We start from the raw sequence: 24,431 nt of genomic DNA on the forward strand, positions 1-24,431 counted from the left end.
CTAGTTATCAGCGGACAGGTCAAAAGCCTGGGTCTCTGATGGTGGTGCATTAGTGTAGAAAACATTAGAAAACATTTAGTGGTATCATAAAACAAAATATCTGGCAACAAAGACCCAGGACTGTTGAGCAGCTAGAATCCTGCATCAGACTAGAATAGGACAACATTCTTCTCCTAAAACTCCAGCAATTGGTCTCCTTACTTTCCAGATATTTACAGAAAGTTGTTAAAAGACGAGGGAATGCTACACAATGGTAAACATCACCCTGTTCCAACTTTTTTAAGATCAAAATGAACTATATAATATTTTATATGGAATGGTCAAATGACTCAGTTTCAACATCTGATATGTTGTTTATGTTCTATTGTAAATAAAATATGGGTTGATGATATTTAAGTTTTAAACATCATCCCAACATTTTTTGAATTGGGGTTGTAATATTTGACGTTTTTGAGGGTATATACAGATAGAGCAGCCTCTCACAGACCAAATATTTCAGCATTAGGAAAACAGAGGTACAGCAAGTGCTATAAGATCTGCACAAAACAGCACAAACTAAGAAATTTTTCATTAGTACTGGTGAGTAAAATTATGTAAATTTAACCCAAACTGCTGCAAGTATAAAATACACTCCCAACTTGCTGTTATACAGAGCTGTAAGATCTGTTTTATGTTTTTTGTTATGTGCGCATGGTCAACTAGACACGAATGTGGCAAAAATATATTCTTTCATATTCTTATATTCTTTTCATGCTTCTCAATCACAGCAGCTTTATTGCTTTAAGAATCTTCAGTCCTCTCAATATTCCTCCTTAGGGGTTGAAAGACATATGTCAAGATGGAAAAGATCATATTCCTATAAACCATGAAAAAACACCTTGGTGTTCATTAAAAATGCTGTTTATTTTTTTAATGGGCTACAAAGTGTATGTGATTTGAATAGTACAGTCAATCACAAGATAGCCATGACAGCCTTGAGGTGGATTGCAGAAAACATCCATTTCTTTCAATGTTAATTCTATTATCCAGTCCATTCGCACTATTATTATTAAGAAAAAAAGCATACTGCATCTGTGCTGACCTGGGCACTCTCTGGTAAACACACTGATGAAATATGCACTCTAGGCAAATAATTAGATATTTAGAAAAGGTATTTTTTATGTGTTCCTTAAAGAAGCATAGGCCCTGTCTTACACAGGGAAATGAAGAAAAATAAAAAGTAGGGTCCCCAGGTTTATAGAAATATAAATTCATCAAAATTTCAGTGTTGTGAAATACATCCTTCCCCTTTTACCTGGAGGAGGTGGCCAAGGAGATGAGCAGGGCCTGCAAAATTCCTCTGATGTAAACAATGGGGCTCTTCTTAGTGATGAAGAAATACATGGCTGGGAGAATGAACAGACCGTGCAGTATCAAACCCATTACCACAGTGATGGCGTAAAATCCCAGCTTCTTCCCCATGGCTGAAGGGTCATCCATCTCCAAGATCTTACCAGCAACCAGGAACACAATTCCAAAGGGAAAATACCTTGGGAGTGAGTGGGAGGAAATAAAAATGTAGAAAAGGAGAGCACAGCATCAACAGATAAGGGCATTTCTCATCATTTTGAAAAGTTTTAACAAGTTTCAGTGCATTTACTGTTCATTTACTGTGGTTTGATAGAGGGAGGCTGTGTTTTAAACAAAATGCTAACAATATTAATGCAAACAGAGAGCAGGTAGCTAGAAGGCTTGATGTTTGTGGTCACCAAATCAGGCTGAATGTTATTAATTTTAAAGGTATTTTGATAAATTAACCTTTCAACCTAATGATGCTAAAAGAAAAGCTATTACCAGTCATTCCAGTTTTTCTCAAAGAGAGAACAAATGTCTGCGTCAAATTTCATGAACCCCAAATGTCTATTTGATAGTAACCCATTCAAAATTTTTTAGATATTATTTTGTCAGAACAAAGTAACAGCCTAAATCATAAAACAAAATTTATTCAGAGTAGATTTGCTGGGAAACCGTCTCTTTCTTTCAGGAATGCCCCTATTACAAACACACAGTTACTGTACACACGCCCACCTGGGAGCTGCCCAGTACAAGCACAGTCTGACCTGTGGCCACTGAGCAGCTCCATAGAGCAGTCAGGGCTAAAGACCTTGCTCAAGGGCATCACAGTGGTGTTAATGAGGGAGGAAACAAATGCTAGCATCAGTTGAACTGCTCACAGCTGTTGTGGTCTTATTGTTTAATGGTTTTTACTACTGACATAGCACTAAAATATAAGCTCTTACCAGATAACAATTGCAACAATCTTCAAAACTGCCTCATTCAAACTCTGGCAGAAGTTCACCAACGCACTTCCATTGGGCCCCATTCTTCCCAACATTATTCCTGGATTAAGGACAAAAAACCCCCCATTGTTTCTATGCATACATATACAAAGTATTAAACTGTGTACATTTATGAGGACGAGGTAACACAGCACATATTAAACAAAATTACTGCACGAGTGTTGTGTTGTGTAAAGACGGTGTGCAGGATTCATGACGACCATTTACCCATAGTTGCAGAAAAAATAACAATCCCTAGGACATTCATGCCTTCGCTGGTTCCAGGTGATGTTTTCATGATAACGTCAGGAGGCGGGGTGAGATCCAGGGAGAAGTTCTGAACGTCTGTGCCGTTGTCATCCTGAATGCCATAGATGTAGACCCGGCGTGTGGTTGTCTCATCCAGAAGCTGAGCCACTGTCGGTTTGGGAATTAGCTCTGGCACTCTCTGGGTCCGATACTTGAAACCAAATCAAAACACAGACCTTAACATCAGCACAGTGAACAAGACACCAACGGAGATCTGCCAAGCAGCTAAATCCCACACAGTAAAAATGTGCCTGGGCTCATGCATCATCATTTAATCTAAACAATTCACATTAAAGAGGAGAGCTGACAATTATCACTGTACAAAGTGTGTTATTAAAGCCCACAGCTGTTTCCAAGACATTTTCTAACAAAGATGAAAGATGGTACCTCATGGATAAGAAAGGGAAGTGATTGTATTTCCTGCAACATCATAAGTCATAGAAAACAAGGAATTGTAGGATGAAAGAGAAAATCTAAAACTATCTAAGACTCTCATATCCTGAATGCTAAAGATGCAGCTACAGCTCGAACACAACTGAAGACTGGACACTGCAGGTAAATCTGGTGGCAGACCAAGATGTCAAATTACCAACCTTGGCAGGATGCAGTAGATATTGACTTGAGGGTGTTAATTTAGGCAAAAGAAGGACTAAAGGTGGTCAGGGTTAAGGAAAGTTTGAGTGATTTGCATTAGGGAGAACCAGGCAGACTTGTTCTTACTGTGTTTACACTTTTTAGTATAGATTCAACAAACCAGATACTGTACAACATGATAACTTGTGAGCTTCAGAAGTGTATTTTGCAACAACTGAACAGAGCCATGCTTGCTGTTCTCAGCCTGACTGACTGCTGTCTCTAACTAGGCCTCATATTTATCATCCATACATAAGGGTGGTTTCACTTCACATCTAACTCTTGGGAATAAAAAACACAACTCTTGCTTGAAGCTCTGTTACAAAATACAGGAACTCATTTCTTTCAGTATTTTAGCTTACCTGTTGAAAAGTGGCTTGGACCAAGTTGGCTGGAAACATGTTGCTGAGGAGGAGAGTTCGGAAAAGTGTTACAGTCCTTTCGTGGATATTGTGACATAAACACATTTGCAAAGAAAAATAAACATAAAACAAAAATGTAGATGCAGAGACCACTATGAAGAGGCACACTGTGGACACACACAGCCCTTGATAGAAAACATATTTCATTAAGCTGAAATAATAAAGTTATCATGAAACCACACCACATATTCAGTTCTTTGTCACTTGTCATAAAATGATAAGGAAAAAGGAAATTGTATTATCAAAGGTTTTTATTCTTTTAATGTTCCTTAACTCATCTGATGATACACAATGAGCAAATCAGTGAAGGACAACATCATATACCTGTGTGTTTGTCATGAACAGAGTAACAGTGCACCTAAATAACATCCTTAAAAAGCCCACTCGTATCTCAGCCCAACAAAAGGAATTTGAGTGTTCTGCCTTCAGAGACTAAATGCAGCGGAGGGGATTCAGTATTTATCAACAATAAAAGGAGCATGGGGCAGCATGAAAGCTGAGGATGCAGCAGCAGGTATTTAAAAAAAGAGGGTGAGTGGAAAATGGGATATGTTTCTCTGGAGGGGGAAATGGATTCCCAACAACATTTAGATGAGAAAGGGGTGAGATGAAAGCTTACTTAACAGATTTGATTCATTCAAAGGAACTACAGCAAGGTATAAAGAAATAGTTGCTGGCTGTATATACTGCACACTGTAGGTTATATACAGTATTTTATAGTAACACCATGACTTGATGCACTGAATGAATTAGATTTAATTGTATGCGCCCGGGGATCAATGTGACTTACTGTAATTCTGAGTAGGTCCAGTCATTTTAGAGTGTGCTTCTCCTCAGTTCAGATAATTATAATTGGACCAGTGTGTTAAACCACGACAAATATCGACACCATATTGATACAGCACATTAGGGTGATGCTGGAATGATTATTTAATAAATAAAAAATAATGACTTTATTGATTCTGTGGCTGGGAGACTGATGCTCAGGTCCCCATGTAGATATGCCCTTCAGCAAACAAACTGAAATGTAATTCTTAATGTAAGTCAAGGAAAATATTTTAAAATGTTTCTTTTAAACTGGGAAAACTATTTGTTATAATGTATTTAGACCGCATATAGGAGTAGTATTCCATGTATTAATCATAACAAATGACAGGTCTGCTGTTAATCCACATCAACACAGGACCCACAACACTATCAAGGTTCAAAGAGTAATTTTAGTAGATTAGAATTCAAAGACATATTATGTATGTTGGGTTAAGACTTTACAGATATACTTCAATGATATAAAGATGCAATAAACTCAATGGAATATAGGGAGTATTCTGCATGGATTTGAGCACCAATTTCAGCAGCCTTTCATGTTCTAAAACAGCAAGCAGGCTAATGAACGTCAGTGCCCCTAATAAACTAAAGTATACATATATTTATACAAACTGTTATCATTTATGCTTATTACACACACACACACACACACACACACACACACACACACACACACACACACACACACGACAGTAGACAGTCAGACCCATTTGTGAGTGTACCAGTGCAGTATGCCTGGATGATGAAGGCTAAAGAAGCTTTGCAAGATAATTCCAAAGCACAGCTGTGCCCTGTAAAACACACACACACACACACACACACACACACACACACACACACACACACACACACACACACACACACACACACACACACACACACACACACACACACTCACTGACATCCAGTGAACAACAGCGCTTCACTACTGCCACATGATCAGTACATATTGGATTTCATGTGCTTGGTGTGTTTATTACTCCCCTTTTATAATTTCTGATTCAAAGTGAGTCACTCAAATGCAATTTACCCTTCAAATGATTCGTTTTTTTTATAAAACATAAAAAGCTATAATTTGGATTAAAAAAAACAATTTCAATCCGTTAGATGTTTGATTTGTGCTTTGATTTGATGATTTCTTTAGGGAGCACTGTTTTAATATCTCCATGACCTAAATGTTTTTTGATTTAACACTTTAGCACCCCTCTGTGTTACGAACTGTTGTCTTTAGCCCATTGACCAACTGTCATACTGACACAGTACATAGGTCTCATAGCCTCACTGTCATGTTTCTAGCTGCAGAGCTGACCCAGCTTCACCTCCAGCTCCATCCTTCAGCAGCTCTAATTAGCTTAGCACAATAAGCAGCAGGAGGCTCCAGGCGTTACCCTATGATCCCAAACATTTCCCCAGCATCAGTCAAGCAGCTTGCAGAGCAAAACATGTAAATATATTTCAGTCTGTAAGTTAGTTTGTTTTTAAATGAAAATGCATATGTGCATATGGCCAATGAGCTGTAACTGGCATGCATGCAAAATGTGGGCTTTTTCCTTTCCAAGGCTGGAGAAATCAAAGTAAATAAAACTGTATATATTCTTCGTAAAAACAATTATTTTTCCCCAATTAGTCTGCTTTCTGAAATGCTGTAATCAAAATGCATCACGCATACACTGAAAATTTAAAAAGAGATAAAACGATTTTGAAATTTCTGATATGATTTAATTTACATAAACCTCCTTTTCTATCTGTTATTTGGCTTCATTCTATTGGATTTGTCTTAGTCTTGTTGAGGTCAGCAAGACACTACATGGATAGATGGATGGATAAAACTTCAACAGAGCCTAGGTGATGATTTGGACCTGGATTTATAATATACTACTATACTAGTATTTTGAATTTAATTATCTATCCAAAAGGTGTTTTTTCTTTTAACAACACCTTTGAACAGACCACTTCTATGAACAGCTGCCACACAAGAGGTTTCTACATTTCAGTCAGTTAGTTTGCACAATCCATACCATGAACCATGAAAAAGCCATAAATCTATATAATGTGTATTTGTATTCAAGTCTTGTCCATGTCAATTTTCTAACCACCTACTGTGACAATTCTCACATACCTCACATCTGGGCAACCTGTTGTATAAAGGTGATGCCACTTTTTGTCTTAGCTGACATTAAGTGAATGATAATAAAAAAAAAAATTCTTACCGAATGAGATCCAGCAGAGCATCAGCAGAGCTGGTCATTGGCTTCTTGCTGTCCTCAGAGTCCTCCTTCTGAGCGGCCCCGCCTGGGTGGATGATGTACACCATGACGATACCCACCACCACAGCAACAAAAGTTGTCCAGAGGTAGTAAGAGATGGTCATGATGCCCAGGCGGCTGGAGCACTTGGCATCCAAGGCAGCTAGACCTGACATCAAACTGTAATATGGAGAGAAGGTGGGGTTACACAAAGGTAGGGACAGACAGAAGGGAGACAAAAAAACAGAAATGGAGAAGTACATTTTGAAGAACATTACGAAACTTCTGCTAAATAACAGCCCTTTTCTTCAGCAGTTTTCAGGAGTTGATACTTTCAAAATATAATTGTAGTTTCCCTGCAGACAGCGAAACAGAATAAAGAAAAACCCATTGGCAGATGTGTTAGCTTGTCTTCATTCAGTGCACCCAAGGCTTTCAAAAAGTGGAACAAAATTGTTACACAACTGAGCTGCAGGTTAATGAATATGCAATGTGAGACACAGATTCCGGCAAGGTTAAATTAATCTTTGCAATTCTTGCCATTTCAGGTGATACTTAGCTGTATGCGGTATACAGCAAATACATGAAATAATATTAGCTCCTCACAACAATGTCACAAGTGAATTATGAGGTTGTATTGAATTTCAAAAGACTTCAACCAAAACTACTAATTATGGCAAGGCAGCAGAGAAGAGGAAACAGTGAGCAGAGTTTAGTTTTCATTCTAATAACACACTTAATGTGCATGTACAAGCTAGAAATCAAAGCGTCAACTGCATGTCTGTATCATATAACTTAATAGTACCACTTAACTAAAAACTTAAAAATCCTGTTTCCAAACCAGTCTTTTTATTTTTTATTTTTATAGGACACTGTCTCTGGCATTTGAGACATGGAAGTCTGTGATACTGAGAACGTGTCTTTCCAAGAAAGCAATAAATGGAATGAAATTTTTCTCTAAATCTGCCTTTCTGTTTTTGTCTCTCTGTCACTTGTTTCCCTTCTTTAACATGTGAAATGCAGAAGCTTGGGGGGAAGGGGATAAACAACTGTAATCATAAACATTACAAACACAGCAGAGTAATTTGCATTTAAATGGGCAGCTTTGAATAGTACTCATGTTCAAATATTCCTTCTCACTGTTGTGACATGGTGGCATTCATCATCACTTTTTTTGTTTGCTTCTCAGCTGGTATAGAAAAAAATAAGAAAGAAAAATCAAGAAATGCCAGTACATTTCACGTATAAATGGTGTGGGAAGATGTTGAAATAGTGGCACAGCAGGAGTGTGAAGTCAGTGAAAGTAAGACAAGGGAGAACGTTAGACATCATTGACATGATTTTGTCAGCAGTACAAAGTGTAACAGTCGCAATGTGAAAGAATCCCGGAAGAATCTCGGCAGAATGTGGAAGAATCTCGGCTTATCCCGTGAGTTCAGGGACGCCACAGCGGATCATTGTCTGCATGTTGATTTGGCACAGTTTTTATGCCGGATGCCCTTCCTGACGCAACCCTCCCCAATTTCTACCGGGCTTGGACCGGCACTGCATAGCTGGAGATGGGAATCTAAAGCTATAGTAAAATAATGAAAATTAAATGTAACCATTTGCATCCAACTTGATAAATTATGTAAAAATGTACTTCAATTTCAGATGAAGGAACCTTTGAACTACAGCAGTTAATTAGGCTATAAATATTGGGTTTGCCATTTCAAAATAAGGGGATGCAAACCTTTACATCCAACTGTACATATAAGCCAGAGTCATACTAAATTGTACTGTAACTTTTTTTACCTTTTTGATACCCAGTGTGCTTTTCAGTCTCTTCTCATTTACCCATCCACACTGAAAGCGGTTGCCCTACATGGTGCTGACGAGACCCACCAAGAGCAACATGCCTTGCCCAAGGACACTGTGACATTTGTAGGAGGAGTTGGTTTTCAAACTGCAAACCTCTCTAATGGACAACTGTGCCATCTCCTAAGCCAGTGCTAGCTGTGTCGGCTTGCTTTAAAGACGTTAATTCTGACCTTTTTTGTTTTTTTTTTGTACTGTACAGACATTAGTGTGGCCTTAAACTTTCTTAAAATTAATTCTTCTTAAAAAAAGCTTTTAAATGTGTTTCCAAAATATGCTATAATTTCCTTGAAGTGGAACCACTCAGCATTGAAGCTGTTAAATAGTTGCCATCGAGTGGCTAAAGCACTCTGCAGGACCTCTTTAGCATGAATGGGTCCACTTTAAGGGCATTTCTGTGCATATGAATGAACATGTGAAAATGAACTTGTCTCATAAATTACAAAAAAAGTCCAGTGATGATGAAAAATGATTTATTTTACCACACTGAATTTGTATTCATCAAATGAAACACCCAGCCGGATAAAATGTAAGTGTCATATATTATTTGTATCTGGGTCACATCTGTTTTTGTTGTCATGTAACAGGTGATTTCACCAAGTGTTTTAGCTAATATTATATAAGACATTGAAAGATATGTATCCTTCTAAATCCTACTCCTGCAAGATGCTGATGTGAAATTGATCCTGAAATTAACAGGATCAAAACATTACAGAGGATTATCACCTTTATTGCTTTCTCTTTTTGGCAAGCGTCTGTAGGTATGAGTCAATAACCTTTTAGTACATAAAAGTTTCTATCACTCCATGCTTTAAAGGAGATTAATATTTTTTATTAGTGGATCATTTATTGGACATTGGGGTCAGTGAAGAAAAAAATCAATAGTATTTAAAAACTGGGTACTTTATCTTGAAGACTGAAACATTTCATACAATTCAGTTACATTGCTGATCTTTGATCACTTTCATTGATGACCACAGGGTGTGGTTGGTATTTGAATGCTATTATCTATAAATTGCTCCTTTTATAAAACATTTAAATTGGGTTTGGTAGAGTGCATGAATTGAACATCATGAATCTAGAGTAGTACACTTTGTACACTTGATTAGTCAGGATGTGATCACAACCATCATGATTTGAATTCATGTCAAAGACATTGCAGCAAATGAACTGATGTGAAAGTTATAATTATTATATCCAACGTGTTGTTCCTATCTGTCAAACAGATAAAGCTTTTGCAATTTGCTGCTAAAGATGCCCCACCTTTGTCTGTTTGTTGCTGGAACTAATGTCACTAAAAATGCATTAACAGAAAGATGCATAGATTGTTTAGACCTTGACCCTTTGGTATATCAAAAAACAAGTGCACCTGCAGCAGTAATAACTAAACGGATTACCCCCAGTAGCAAAAATCTGAATGTCATAAAGAGAAAGTCAAGCTGAGGTGGACTGAGGGGATGACCAAACATCAATCGTCTGTGAAATGGCAGTTGTGCTGCATTGTACGTGCAGATGTTGGGTACAGATTTGACATGACTGTTTTTTTTTTTATAGCCAGGATCAAAAAGGGAAAAATACACTTGTTCCAGGGATTTACCCCATGACCTCCTACTCCCTACTCTGTGCATTTACATCTGATAATAATATCACAGTCAAATGCATTTTTAATGGAACCTACACACAAGTCCTGTTTTATCACTATATCGCTATACTTTGCTGTGAGGTGGTCACAGAAAATGATCATGACTTTAGAGTGAAATGATAATCAAATAGATAGAGTGCTTATCTATCTAATAAATAGATAGATAAGCACACTATTCTGTACTCTTCTGTGTATTTCCGCTGAGATCAAGGTGAAGGTAAAGAAAAAATAGGTTTGTACAACAGTAAAAAGCTACACATTATGCAGTAACTTGTCATGTGCAGTGGCCCCTTGAATCTGGAAAAACAAATATTTCTGCCACATATGGGCAGTGTACAAAACTGACAAAGTATCAGTTTCAGACTTTTTAGATTAACATTACCCATTTATAATTCTAGCACATGGCAATGAGAATAGCGTTTGTTTGGAGTCTTATCCTGCTCATCTGATAAATATTAGTCTAATGAGAACTCTTGCTCTCCTTTGTGTCAGTATTTTTGGATATTAAATCCTCCACCTAATTTGGTAAGTTGTTTGCTATATCGCTACATATTTGCTAGGCAGGTAGAGTACAGAGTCACCAGAGTCTGTAAAGTTTTAGCTGATTAATCTCTGTGGGGCATGGCCCTACAAACTCCCGATCACACACACTCATGTAATGCCGTTAACTACTAGAGAACTACTTTGGCTCGGTAACCTCTGCAGTAAAAGGTTCTGGATCATGGTACCTTCAGATTTAAAATCACAGTCAGAACTCACAGTTTTTGCTACAAAGCTGAAACGATGGCTGAAACAAAAACAAGGATGGGAACACTGAACAGCTTCGGTTGTTTGCTGGATTCACACTGATAAAGTTTATGCTTTTATTGTGAATTTTATCCAGATTTTTTTATTTGTTTTTATCCAGCCAGGGACAGGAGCTGCAAATTAGCTTTACTATGAGCTCTACATACACACCATTGGTTGTGAGGTTATAACAATTTTAACTGTATTGTTCCTATAAAAATAAATCATACAAAAAACAAAAGAAGATGATTATAGCAGCCTAAAAATTAGGTCATGTCTACTACATCACAGGTTGAAAAGCCAGTCAAAAAAATACAACCTCATCAAATGTAACCAGCTGCTCGTATAGACTGGAAATTGAGCACCTAGTCTCTTGATACTAAAATAAGAGTATGTACACTGAGAGCTTTGTCTTAGTCAAAGCAGGATTATTGTGTGTTGTCTGCCATGTGTAGTTGCCTCGATTGTTACTTTTGAGCAAACACGCAGCAGATCGGGTACACAAGTTTTGTACCATATGGGGCTTACATTCCTCCCTGCTGCACCTTCGCTGAGCAAGAGCATTAGAGTAATCCCATGACCACATGAAAAAGAGAAGGCCAAGGCTCCTTGGAAATTGTTTATCCCTGACAACCATGGCATGTAACAGTGACACTGTGGCCTCTGTTTCAGCAGGTCAGATCAGTTCAGGCATCTAGGTTCTATTTCAGGATTTTTTATATTGTCGAGCTGTCACAATCTAATGTTTGCTTTATAATTGTTACAATAATTATTCCATAGCTGTATCATTAGAGCATATTTGACAATTAATGGTAAATGTCAGCAGCTAAAAATAAATATCAGGAATCCAGAATATTTCCACAAACTTGCCACAAGATGAAAAGAATGATAAATGAAATATGTCGATTAAGAAATACCATGTTCCTTCTTGTTTCTTTCAATGCCTTTTAAAACCAATCATCTGCCTCTCCATGTATCATAGCCTTGAGAAGAGATGCAAAAGTTTAATAGCTCACTGATGTTGGATTTTTTATTTATTTATTTATTTTTTTGTGGGAGAACAGGCCACAGCTCAAGATAAACCCTATGTAGACTTTTTTCTTCATTGCCTGAAAAAAAATACTTATAACTAAAACATACATTTAGCTCACTGATGTTGGATTTTTTATTTATTTTTTTTTTTTTTGTGGGAGAACAGGCCACAGCTCAAGATAAACCCTATGTAGACTTTTTTCTTCATTGCCTGAAAAAAAATACTTATAACTAAAACATACATTTAGCTCACTGATGTTGGATTTTTTATTTATTTATTTTTTTTTTTTGTGGGAGAACAGGCCACAGCTCAAGATAAACCCTATGTAGACTTTTTTCTTCATTGCCTGAAAAAAATACTTATAACTAAAACATACATTTTTCAAATGTTATTTTAATTTTGCTGTTTACTCTCCCCTTGGCATTTATGGTTCACTATTCTGCACTATCATGTTAAGACTACAGTTACTAAAGAAAGAAAATAAAACTCTTAATACCAGCTTATTTGGTTTGGTGTCTAATTTGAAAATGTATTAAATAAATAATTAGGTTTCTTTAAAAGACATATTTTTGAACATCCACTCCTCGTAACAGGTCTGTGTGGAACAGTTTTTTCTCAGTCAGAGAAGATTATATTAATATGATAAGATTTAATAAAGAGCTAGTAAACAAATAAAACAACAGCAATGGCAGTGGTGAGACCACCTCTATTCTGCTGTTCCGCATCTGCCGTCCACTGTGTACTTGCTGCTGTAGACTCATATCTCTTCTTCCAACAGCCCTTTTCCTCCATCACACATGATGTGTCACAAGTAACAGTCTCACTCTACCATTAATTCTGGCTCTGGCTCTGGCTCTGGCTCTGGCTCTGGCTCTGGCTCTGTCTCATGGCGCCCATCCCCTTTCACCATATTCACAATGCAGTTTTCTCAGCTTAAAACAAACCATCTCAACAAGATGTGTTTCTGTTTCTCTCTCCCTGTCTCACCCCGTGTTACATTCAGCAGGTCCTTTAAACAGCATCATTGTCTTTACCTTTACGCTATTGGTCAGTTTCACTCAATGCAGTGTTTATTGATCAGCAATCAAGAACAAGAAGTGTGGTTAGTCAAAAGAATGAAGCACAGTAATCAAAAAATACAAGAAAAAAAAACTAGATTTCAGAATTGTTTGTAAATGTATGAAAAAGGAAAAACTGAATCATCACATCGGCCTAAGTTCAATTCAGAACCTTTGCAAAAAACTGAGTCCACTTTGGTCTGATTGGAATATTGGACATGATTTAGAAAGGCACACACCTCTCTATAGAGGGCCTCAGAGCTGACAATGCACAGTGTAACAGAGCAAAAGTCTGTTACCCTAATCTGATGAGGGTCAAAGGAACTGCCGGCAGAGTTTAGTGACAGGATTATTGTAAGGCACAGATCTGGGGAAGGTTACAATAAAATTCGGCTGCACTGCAGGTTTCTAAGAGCATAGTGGCCTACCCTCTACCCAAACACATATAAGCCTGATTGGAGTTTGCAAAAACACCTGAAGGACTCTCAGACTATAAGGAACAAGATTCTCTGGTCTGATGAAAGGAAGATTGGACTTTCTGGCCTCAATTCTAAATGTTATAATGCATCAGTATCATGCTGTGGGGGTGTTCTTCTGTTCAGGGTTGAATAGAGTCAAGTACAGAGATATCCTCAATAAAAATGTGTTTGACAGATGCTTCAACAGAGTACTGTGCAAGGAGTCTGAATACTTATATACAGGTGATATTTCAGTTTTTTCTTTTTAGTAAATTCACAAACATTTCGACAATTTTCTTTTCACTTTGTCATTAGGGTACTGAGTATTAATAAGAAAAAAAGTTTTCTGATAGCACTTTGCTTTGATGTATTCGCCTTGCTTTTTGTACATCACTTGTCGTTTTGGATAAAAACATCTGCTAAATTAGTAAATGTAAAAGTTAATTTATAGAACTGTAGTATCAGTTGCAACAGGACAACAGTGAACAGGGTGTGAAAACGCTCTGAATACACCGTAGACACCATGGCTTTTCATTTTCAACAAGATACCTCAATAATGGAGAGACCAGGAATCAAACCAATGACCCTGTGGTCCATGGATGACTGCCTTACCAACTGAGCTACAGCTGCCCACATTAACTGTTTTTTACACCAATGTGTGTTTTTTTTGTTGGTTTCCTCCTTCTTTGAATTTAAAGGTGTTCAATGATGTAAACTCTATTAAACTTATTGTATTTTAGAAATGTGGTTTGACTCCTACTCAGGCCTAAACATGATTAATAAAATATCTTTAAAAAAGTCATTTGGCAGTATCTGACTTTTAGAAATACACTTTACACTTCATCAAACTGCAGAGACAGATGCATCATAAATGGACAAGTGTGACATGACTTCATTTCAGCAGCCTATCAACTAACCGTTACAAGGTGACTTGATGAACACATAGCATCCAAATCCAAACCCAGGGGTAAGGGACCCTGGCATCCAGGGCAAAAAGGCACAAAGAGTCAAATTTTCTCAGCTGTAATCAGTCCTCTTTGCTTTATTCATTCATGCATTAGTGCTGTTTCAGGAATTAATCACCCTGTAAATCTCTGAAGACACAAATCAGAAGGTGACCAAAAACTGTCCAAAGAGCAAATATTGATGCACATCCTCTTAATTAACGTGTTGTTTTAATCTAAAATCCAAGCACAGTGGGGATAAGATGCACTCACAGGAAGATCCAACAAGAACAAAACGCACAAATTCATATCAGGAGCTACTTTGCACAATATTCTGGTTTGTCACTATTTGAATGTCACTCTATTTATAAGAATGTGATGTCCACAGCAAAAACATCATTTACCCCTACAATTCCTTCACATTTAAGTAAAACACGTTTCCTGGCTATAGTTGATTCATATTTCTCTAAAAAACCTGCCGGACACACCCACTCAGATCTGTTTCATAATGCTCATTTTCCATGCCAATTATTTCTCCTTCACTGTGTATAACTGAGCATTCAACCTGAAGGTGCATACGGACACAGTGATTAACTGGACATTCAGACAAGGAGAATGAAATACACCTCACAGAAATAGATAAAAGAGAATAGAAATAAATACCCTCACCATGCAACTATTGAATGACTCATTAACACCTCTCTGCAAGATTTTGCACAAAATTACAAACTCTGTGCTTTGAGTAAAATTAGCCTACTAATACCACACTATGAAAATACTGCATTTCAAGTAATTGTCCAGCAAATAAAACCAGGAAAATGTACTTAAAGTATTAAAATTGAATGGCCATTGTGATTGTTGCAGTTTACTTTTGTATATTACTGCATATCCTTGGCTTTTTATCACACATACATTACACTAATCATTTCAGCTGAATTTGTATTTACTGTTGAACAGAGCATCATTTATTTAATGCACTTCAATCTTTTATAATCTGTCATGTTCCTGTCATGTTTTTATCTTAATTGTTAACTCATTATCTTAATATAAATGAAGTAGGGGTAAAAAGATATTTATACAATATTTTTGCTTCAGTTATAATGCAGCAGAATTATTAAATATGTCTATGTTGTCTTTAACTAGAAACAACAAAAAATAATGACTAATGACTTATACACATATATTGTTATGCTTTCGTTTTAAATGGGACTTTGTGTAATCACACTGACACAAACATGGAACATAAGGAGGCAGTAAGTGGAGTGGCCATTGATTCTGCATGAAGTGTTCATGGGATAATCTGGTTTCCGCTTTGGCTGGTGCGCAGATGGCGCTCAGAGTAAAGAAAATGGGAGCAGGCAGGCTATAGGGCAGGGGCGGATATTCACCCCTTGATAAGCCCTACTGCACCATGAACTATATAAACCGGCCGTTCTGTGTATCTCAATCCAGATACATTCTGCTGTTGTCAGTGGGCAGAGAGAGAGAAAAGCAGCATATCAGCCGAGGCTGTGTTTGTGTCTGTGGCTGGATTGGGCACATGTAGCATGTAGCAATCGCAAAGATATGAAGATATTCAGCAGATCATCTGTAAGTGGGTGGGAGCAGGTGGATAGTGATTAGTCCAAACACAACAGCTGTGAAATAACAAGTCATGCCTGGCACCTTCATTAGCCATTATTTCTTCCATTGAGTAGGAGGACAGGCAACATGTGGGAACACTGAGTGTAGTGCAGACTTAATAGGAGAACCAGCACACTGACACCACGATCAGCATTCGATGTTTGCCCTGATTGCTCCTACATTCCCGTGTGCTAAAGTGCTGCGCTGAACTTAGCAGCGTTTGGCCACCTGCCTGCATGCACTGTTTCAGATTAGATGTAATTAACATCTCTTGCCCTCACATGCCTCATGTTTGGCAGGAAACCTAAACTGGAGTGATCTCCTGCTCTGAATCTGTGGAACTGGGGGAGTGGAACATGTGTAATCACTAAATCAAAGAGAATCGCAGTGTCCTTTGCCTTGTGCCTAAACAACACCAAGAACGACAGAGCAAGAAATGTACAGAATTCCACAGAAACCCTGACAGACAGAAATATAGACAGAGAGGTGGACAGACAGAGGGATATAGAGAGAGGGAGGATTAACTTCTCATCCAGTCTTTGCTGTTGCATAGATTGTAAGTAGCTTATTGCACAAAGCACCCTGCATGTAACCGGTGTGTTTGCATGACTTGTTTTGGCAGGTTTTTTTCTGTGTCGGACATCACTGACCTCGTGCAGGAACTACTAAGAGTTTTGAGCCTAAAAATATCAAACTGGAAGAGCTGGAATCCTGTGCACTTCTACGAATGCATCCAAAGCTAACCAATAATACCACCTAGTGATTTTAATGTTGTGCTGGACAGGGGTTAGAGAAAATTATAATGCTAGCTATCATGTGCACAATTCCTCACAACCTGCTCATGCTGGCTGATGGCTGAGCGCTATGTGGCACTCTACCGTAAATCCTATTTGCATGTTTTTCCCATCTGGTTCACATCAGTTTATTTTTATTATTCATTATTTTATTTTACCTTTATAACTTTCTGTTTGTTAATAATCATTTATATGTCTGTATTTTTTTTTTATCTTGTATTACTTGTATTATATTATTTATATATTATATAAAGCATTTTATAATGTTTCATCTCCTGCTTTTACAAAATGTTCATCTATCTAAAACAACATTTACATGCACATTTTTCGTTTACTATTCGGTACTTCAGTTCGTGTATAAACAAAGCGACACGTGGCATAAAGCTCTGTAGGTATTGCAGTTATTCGCAGTGGACCCTGCAACAGTGGATTGGCTTGGTGGGTCAAAGAGGGGTCAAAATGCAAAATGAAAGAAGGAAATTCAAAGCAACACAGGCATGATTCAGATGCAGCAATGACAAACAACTAATCATCTAAATGCATAAAACTTTCACAACTACAACTGTTTAAGCTAAACTGCATTCACATTTTTAAAGACGTACATACAATTGTTTCTGTTTTACAAATTTCAACCTCTGTAGAAATGTATTCGCATGCACTTGCCTCATTGCAAACATCAAAAGTAGAAACGTCCTTAAATATCAGTTTGCACGTTGGTATTTGGACTGTGACCGTAAACCACTATCACTTTGGGTATTAAACATCTGAAAGGTGATTAATTAGTAACTTACATCGATCACAGTGCAATTGTCATAAACCAGCCAGGCATAACAATTTTGACCACCAGTGCAATTTAATGCGACTGAACACAGTGGCTGTGCCATGAATTCACCTCATTCATTTTAAATCCAGTGGCTAAAACATTAGAACCACCTCTTATAATGCACTCCATTACGACTCCACTACACACTTTGACCTCAGTAATAAACACATAGTAGAATCACCACCAACCTAAAAACTGAGAAATGTTAACATTGTAGAAGTAGAATTCATGGCAGAGCCACTGTGTTGGTTTGCAAAACATTGCCCAGTTGCTCATAATATACCTGATTATTGTTTCATGTAGTCAAAAATTGCTTCTCCACCTGCTATACACCACAATGCAGCACTTTTTTTATATAACTGTGCATATAACCAACATTCAAAATCAGCTCTCTCTCAATTCATTTTCCAAAATAAACACTCATTCTGATGCAGTCTCCATCAATTAGCAATTTACACTCGAGGTCGGCAGCCCTGATGTGCTTATTTATTGTCAGATCATACGGTGTACAACCGTACCACTGAATGCAGTTTTCTCTCTATGGTTTGGTTTAGTTTTGTTATATCTCTTTCAGCACAGACAACAAAATACAAAAAACCTACTGTACATGAAATATATTCTTCCTTTTTATTCCCTTTACGTCCCTATACTGAAAATCAATAACGTGTTGAGTTTGTTGCTGTGTGACTCTTACCTGGATACGACAAGGGGCAAAATTAACATTTTCAACATCCTCATTAGCAGCTCTCCTGGAAATTGAAAGTACTTCACCTCCTGCAAATGGCAGAGAAATACACATAAGATTTACAATGTAAACAGACATACACATACTATATTTGGCTCAGTATGGTGATCTGCAGGATTCCTGTTTTCATTCGTTACACCCACTGTAGGGTTGTAAAGTGCTATTAGCAACATGTTATGGGAATATTATTACGACTATAGTACTACTAGCAATGACTATTGTAAAAAGTTAAAAATTAAATTTCAGTAATAATAAAACAATTATTTCCTCCCAAAACAACTCATTACAATTAGACTTTTTGCTGTGACCATGGCGTTAATTGATTTAAAATCTGGCATTTAATTTTCATACTTGTGGTACTTGAACACGTCAGTATTAGCAGCACCATAAGCAGCAAGCTGAATGCATCATAGAAGTGCTTATATTCAGCAGCTGGAAATGTTTTCATTACTGTGATTTTGTTGAGGTGAAATGTGATAAGAACATTATTGTAACATGTGATAGTAGTAAGATTTCACCACGAAAAGCAAAACCTCAAACATCTTAAAACATTTATAAAGACAGCACAACAATGTGATGCTCATGAAGATACTGCACACCCCAACAGACATAAACTTGCTGCCACTGTGGAGGATGGCTGTAGCACCTCCCATAGCTGAACAAGTAAAAGTGTTTTTTAATTCTAGACGGCGGCTACAACAAGCAACAAAGAACTAACAAAGCTTGTGGCTGTATGAATGCAATGTTGCCCCTTTTTGACTCTCTGTTCCAGACCAGAATACTTTGGAAAAATAAAATAATGAGCAATGTACAGTAGTAACTTATTTTTGACAGGGTGTAATATTTAATGTAATATATTACATTTATGAACAATGAGCATCAGTGGTGATCCCTGCAGCGTAACTTTTATTTGCTGATTTCTTTTTCACTGAATCATCTGCTGTCAACCAGTCCTATCAACCAAATTAGAAGGAGACAGAAGACTGCAGCCAAAGTTGTGATAGGACTAGAAGTAAGGCAACATTTTTAGAATATTCTGTTCATGTCAAAGCAGAATTGGCTTTGCTTCAGTTAAAAAAGTTTTTTCTATTGATTTCTTTCCGTGCCAACAATAAGTTCAGACACTCAAACTGCCTTCAGCTGTTATGGTCTTTGAGGCTGATATAGTCTCTCAAAGAACTTAAGAAGAGATAATTTTTCATGAAAAGCAAACTAAATAAAAGCACATTTCCTTGTCATTGATGCCTGTTGCCTTTGTGTGATATAAACAAGAATCATGCAGGTGAGGGGGTATGACCTTGACCTTTGCTGACTGCTTAGAAGGGTGAGCAACTCTCCAAAACCTTCAGATAGCAATATTTCTGTGAGCCTGTGTCATGAGAGGCGTCAACAGCACCTCTCTACAATAAGATTAGACAAACTCAGGCCCACTGGATTCTGAGACCACTCCCAACTCAAAATATTGCCGCTCTGGGGAAACCCATGTCTCTTGCAAGAGCTCTTATAATTTCCAACACTGGTGCACTGACTAACAATGCCATCGTTAGGACAAAGATGGATAACTACAAAAGACTGGACCAATAAAAAGGCATTGGCATAGTTGGTGTGATGATTGTCAAAGAAGGCAGTGCTGCGCTTTTCTCAGACCACCACATGGGCAAATACTGAAGCTGATTATGAGCCTCAGTTTAGTTGCACCTCGTTACAATTTGCTTAGGTTTGATCACAAATGGTAAGTTGGCATTTTGTGTGTCATTTTGAACAAATATTTCACTCAATGCTCTTCCAAGTCAGACTTAGTACAGAGAGAACAGAAACAACGTAGCACACGTGCTCTTCACACTTTGACTTCTTGCCTTCTCATCTGAGACCACTAATGTTCTCGCCTGCATACGCTGCTGCCCTATTGTTCGGGAAAGTACTGAACAGCATTAGAGGCTAACATAAAGATAATCACTGACAGGAATAAAAAGTAAGTGACCATAATTGAGTCTCGTTATTATAAACAATTTTTAACATCTTTAATCACGTTAAGAAATGTTAAGATTGTGCCATTCCCTTGGAGTTAGTTATACATTACGAAAGGATATTTTTTGTGATAAACTGTAAGTAAAAGAAATTTTACACACTGGGACAGTTGGATGCGTTATGTTAGCATCTGCTAAAGTAGCCTTGAACCACAAGGCTTAAGCAGAGCAAGAGCTGGTAAACACATTTTTAGCACACATTTTTCTAATCACATTGTTGTGTTTTTCTTATTTCTAAACTTGTAGCCTTGTAGAACCCACAAGTAACAGGGACAGTGATGTATCTACAATACTGAGCTTCAAGTTATGTCACAGCCTCATTCATCATCGTGATGTCTGGGTACGGATAGAAAAAGTCAAAATAACTTTCTTTCAAAAGGTCCATACGTTCAGTTTGAGCTTTTGCATGAAAAAACAAACGGGTTTGTATCCTGTGAGCAGAAACTTCATGTCTGTGAAACAGTCATCCATTTTATACCCTAGCATGAAACATAAAAATGTTTTGTACCAACAGGGATGGAATTAAGTTTCAAATCTTGGCTAACTATGGTACACACCTGATCCATGAGGAGCCCTTTAAACTGGGATCTGTGTTTTTATAAATCACATAACTATATGTAAACGGTCAAACCCACAGACTATTACATTTGTCAAATGGCTAGAAACATAATTAAATCAAACAACTTTTTGTGTATATATATATATAGGCTTTTGTTAATAGATTTACCAGATCAATCTTAAAAGTTGATAAAAATAAGTAAATGAGTGGAGGCAAAGTTTTGTGTTGTTGGTTAACAATTAACAACAACAAAAAAAACATGTTATTGTATCATAGTGAATAGACATTAGAGGACAACCTGATGGAGAAGTTGAAAATGGAAAAAATAACTTTAAGTACAGCACATCTGTTTGGTGAGATGAGGGAGCAATAAAAGCTTTTTGTTTATGGTTTAGATGGAGGAAGCTTTTAAGCCAAATGGTCGAGTGTGTCATTGTATGTTTTGTGTTGGCACACACAGACACACACACACACACACACACATACACACTCACACGCACACACACACACACACACACACACACACACACACACACACAAACACACTCACACACACACGCACACACACACACACACACACACACGTCAAAATGAGAAAAAGTCTTAAAGAAACAGTTATCTTACTTCTTACACTGTTAAATATTTAGTTTGAACTCAGTACAGGGCTGTATTTGCACAACATGTTGTAATGTACTTTTTGACTTTTGCAGTTAAAGTTACCATTTCAATGCCATCACTTTTTATTATGTTCAAATCTGCCCCACAATTATCGTTATTTTCTAGCTTATCATGCTGGTCTAATTTTCAACACTTTGTCCTGTTGCTTTTTAATTTTAGTCTGCAAGTTCACAAATGTAGCTCGATTCTACTGCCGTTTTACCTGTAATTAGCATTTATTGTATAAAAGTGTTGTATAAAATGCACTATACAAAAAAAGTGCTTGTTCTTAGCAGGACGTTTTTTTTGGCCACAATAAATCCTAATTAATGTCAACGTAATTGCTTTCATGATACATATATTTTGCTAACAAATCTGACCTAATGTTTATTCTTGGCCTTAAAGAAAGGCAGATAAAATTCTTAATTTCAGGTCCAATAAAATAGGTTTGTTCTGGAGCTTTCAGCTAAATCTAGTGCACTTTATCACAGACAATGTGCTGTGGTTTCAAGAAATCTTCAAATCCCTTCACTTTAATTCAATTTATTCTGTTGTAGATTTAACAGTAAATTAATAGGATCCAAGATTTGATAACATTTCTTTCCTGCATTTTCAGTTTTGTATTCTCCTGCCAGTGTGTGCATTTATTAAATGGTGTCAAGCCAAGGTAATATAAAAAGGCAAGAGATGTTTTGCCAGTTCACTGTGATGAATTCAGCCCTGTGACCCTGAACTGTTGGTAGTTATTAAAAATGTAAGAAATAATGTTTAGCACATATTTCCACTTAGACTCACACAGTACATGTATCTGCACATAGAGTCAGGTATCCTAGCCAGAACATGTTGTTCACCACACTGATGCTGCTGTGAGGGCCACACTATCAAGAACATTTTCTACTTTTGTCTTTGTTTACATGAATTCAGTCTCCTCCTTACGGGGATGTGTGCTCCATATAAAACATGTCTGCTGCTCAGGACACTGCTATTTATGAACAGCCTGAACATGTGGATCAAAGCAAAATCACCTCTGCATGATGCATGCATGATCAAACATGGAACAGCAAAACACATCCTACATAAAACAGCACAAAACCCTCCACCTCATAAGAGACACAAAATGTAAAAACTTGATTTAAAATCCATTACATTTCTGTGTTGTTTTTCAGGCACCATTAAAATTACAACTTCAAGGCTAACTTTAGTTTGACACAACTTAAATTTACAGTTAGTGACCATTTTTTCACTACTTTCTCGCAAAAATGTCAGTCATTATCAGCTAAGTGCTAGAAATGTTGTTTCTCTCAATAGCTTTTTTTTAGAATTCTCTGGATTCCAGCTGTTTTTTCCCACTTCCCATTTGCGAGTTACAGAATTCAACATGAATGGTATGTTGTTGACTTTATACCTCTGTGAGTGACTGACAACTAATCTCCCCCACCAGCAATCCCTTCCCACAATGACTGTTATACAGTCCAATTCAGAGGCTATAGGAAATATGAGTGACTGATGAAATGCTATTCCCTTGCTCCCATGATGTGTTTTGCTGCTACATTACAATGTAGCAGCAGACAAATTGACTTTTGGATGAGTCTGAACCGTTGTAGCTCTCTCATGAAGAACAGCTGAGCCCACAAGCTTCTCACTGCTGTGTTTTTGACACTCATCTGCAGTCACTTGAACAGCCATTAGCACCTTTTCTCATCCCATCTGTCTGAAGCACAATCCACTATGTTATTCACTTTAATGATCCTGCTGTGGCTGATTGTCGTAACGTTTTTGTATTCACCTGATTTGCCAAATGATGCTGGTTTATAAAAGTAACGTTAAGACCTGTGCCCAGGGTCGAGTGTGTGTGTACTGTGTTTTCTTTAGTTTGAATACCATGTGGAGTAATTTGGGAGCATAAATAAATCAAGTAGATCAAGACCCAAATGGATAATAATCAGTCAATAATCAGTTTGCAGGTCATGCAAATAAAAGTGGGCTATGGTTGAGGTTGATATGTGTAGCAGTGTGGTTAATCCTTCAGAAACTGAACACAAGTCAGTACAATGTCCTCACATAGATAGTAGTGAGATAGTTATATATATTTGTGTGTGACTTTGTAGCACATGAAGTGGAGGTATAGAAGGAGATTCAGGGAAAAGGAAATTGAGTAATCGCATACATTCGGAGTTTTGGAGCTTGAATCCATCACAGCATTTAAGAAGGAATCAGGGGGTGAGACTCAGGCGCATGTTGGGGGGGAGATAAGGAAGTCAGGTGAGTGGCATGGGAGGTGGGGGACCAGGAGTCACAATCAGCACCAGGTGTCTTAACCAACTGACCTGCTCCGAGAGCTGCTTGCCTCTGAGGAAGAAGCCCAGCAGGCAGCCAATGACTACGGCCAGCACAGACAGGATGAGCAGGCCGTTCTGCTTACAGACATTCTTCACCCGCCCCCACATTTCATCCAGAGCCACCGCCATCCTCCTCCACCTCCTCCTCCTCCTCCTCCTGCTTGTCCTGGTCCTGACTGCAACTTCGCTACCCCACTCAGAGAAAACCACCAGAGCAGCCCCCCCGCCGTTACCAACTATTCAGCCATGCAGAGCCGACAGCTGCCACCGCACTGAAAGAAGCAGCAGACTGTGGACACAGCGGGTGAAGCAGGACAGGGGGATGTAGAGCGA

The 24,431-nt window shown here is 37.8% G+C and overlaps 1 protein-coding gene across 1 annotated transcript; it reads right to left on the reverse strand.

The window, feature by feature from the left end:
- Positions 1–1,290: 1,290 nt before the first annotated feature.
- slc1a7a (solute carrier family 1 member 7a) lies at positions 1,291–24,227 on the reverse strand. Its single transcript, XM_067474163.1, has 7 exons — positions 24,087–24,227; positions 18,466–18,545; positions 6,718–6,933; positions 3,623–3,665; positions 2,547–2,778; positions 2,280–2,379; positions 1,291–1,528 (listed from the first exon to the last, which is right to left on the reverse strand). Exons 1-7 carry the CDS (start codon positions 24,225–24,227, stop codon positions 1,291–1,293), a joined length of 1,050 nt encoding a protein of 349 aa, XP_067330264.1.
- Between the last annotated feature and the right edge of the window lie 204 nt (positions 24,228–24,431).

This window comes from Channa argus, chromosome 14 (assembly GCF_033026475.1).
Source record: "Channa argus isolate prfri chromosome 14, Channa argus male v1.0, whole genome shotgun sequence".
NCBI lineage: Eukaryota > Metazoa > Chordata > Actinopteri > Anabantiformes > Channidae > Channa > Channa argus.

Excerpts from the sequence above, each read along its gene's own strand:
- slc1a7a (XM_067474163.1), bottom strand. The coding sequence starts at position 24,227 with ATGGCGGTGGCTCTGGATGAAATGTGGGGGCGGGTGAAGAATGTCTGT. Across the intron at positions 6,934-18,465 it reads TTGCCCCTTGTCGTATCCAG|TTTGATGTCAGGTCTAGCTG; the intron begins GTAAGAGTCACA and ends TCCATATTACAG. Across the intron at positions 1,529-2,279 it reads ATTGTTGCAATTGTTATCTG|GTATTTTCCCTTTGGAATTG; the intron begins GTAAGAGCTTAT and ends CTCACTCCCAAG.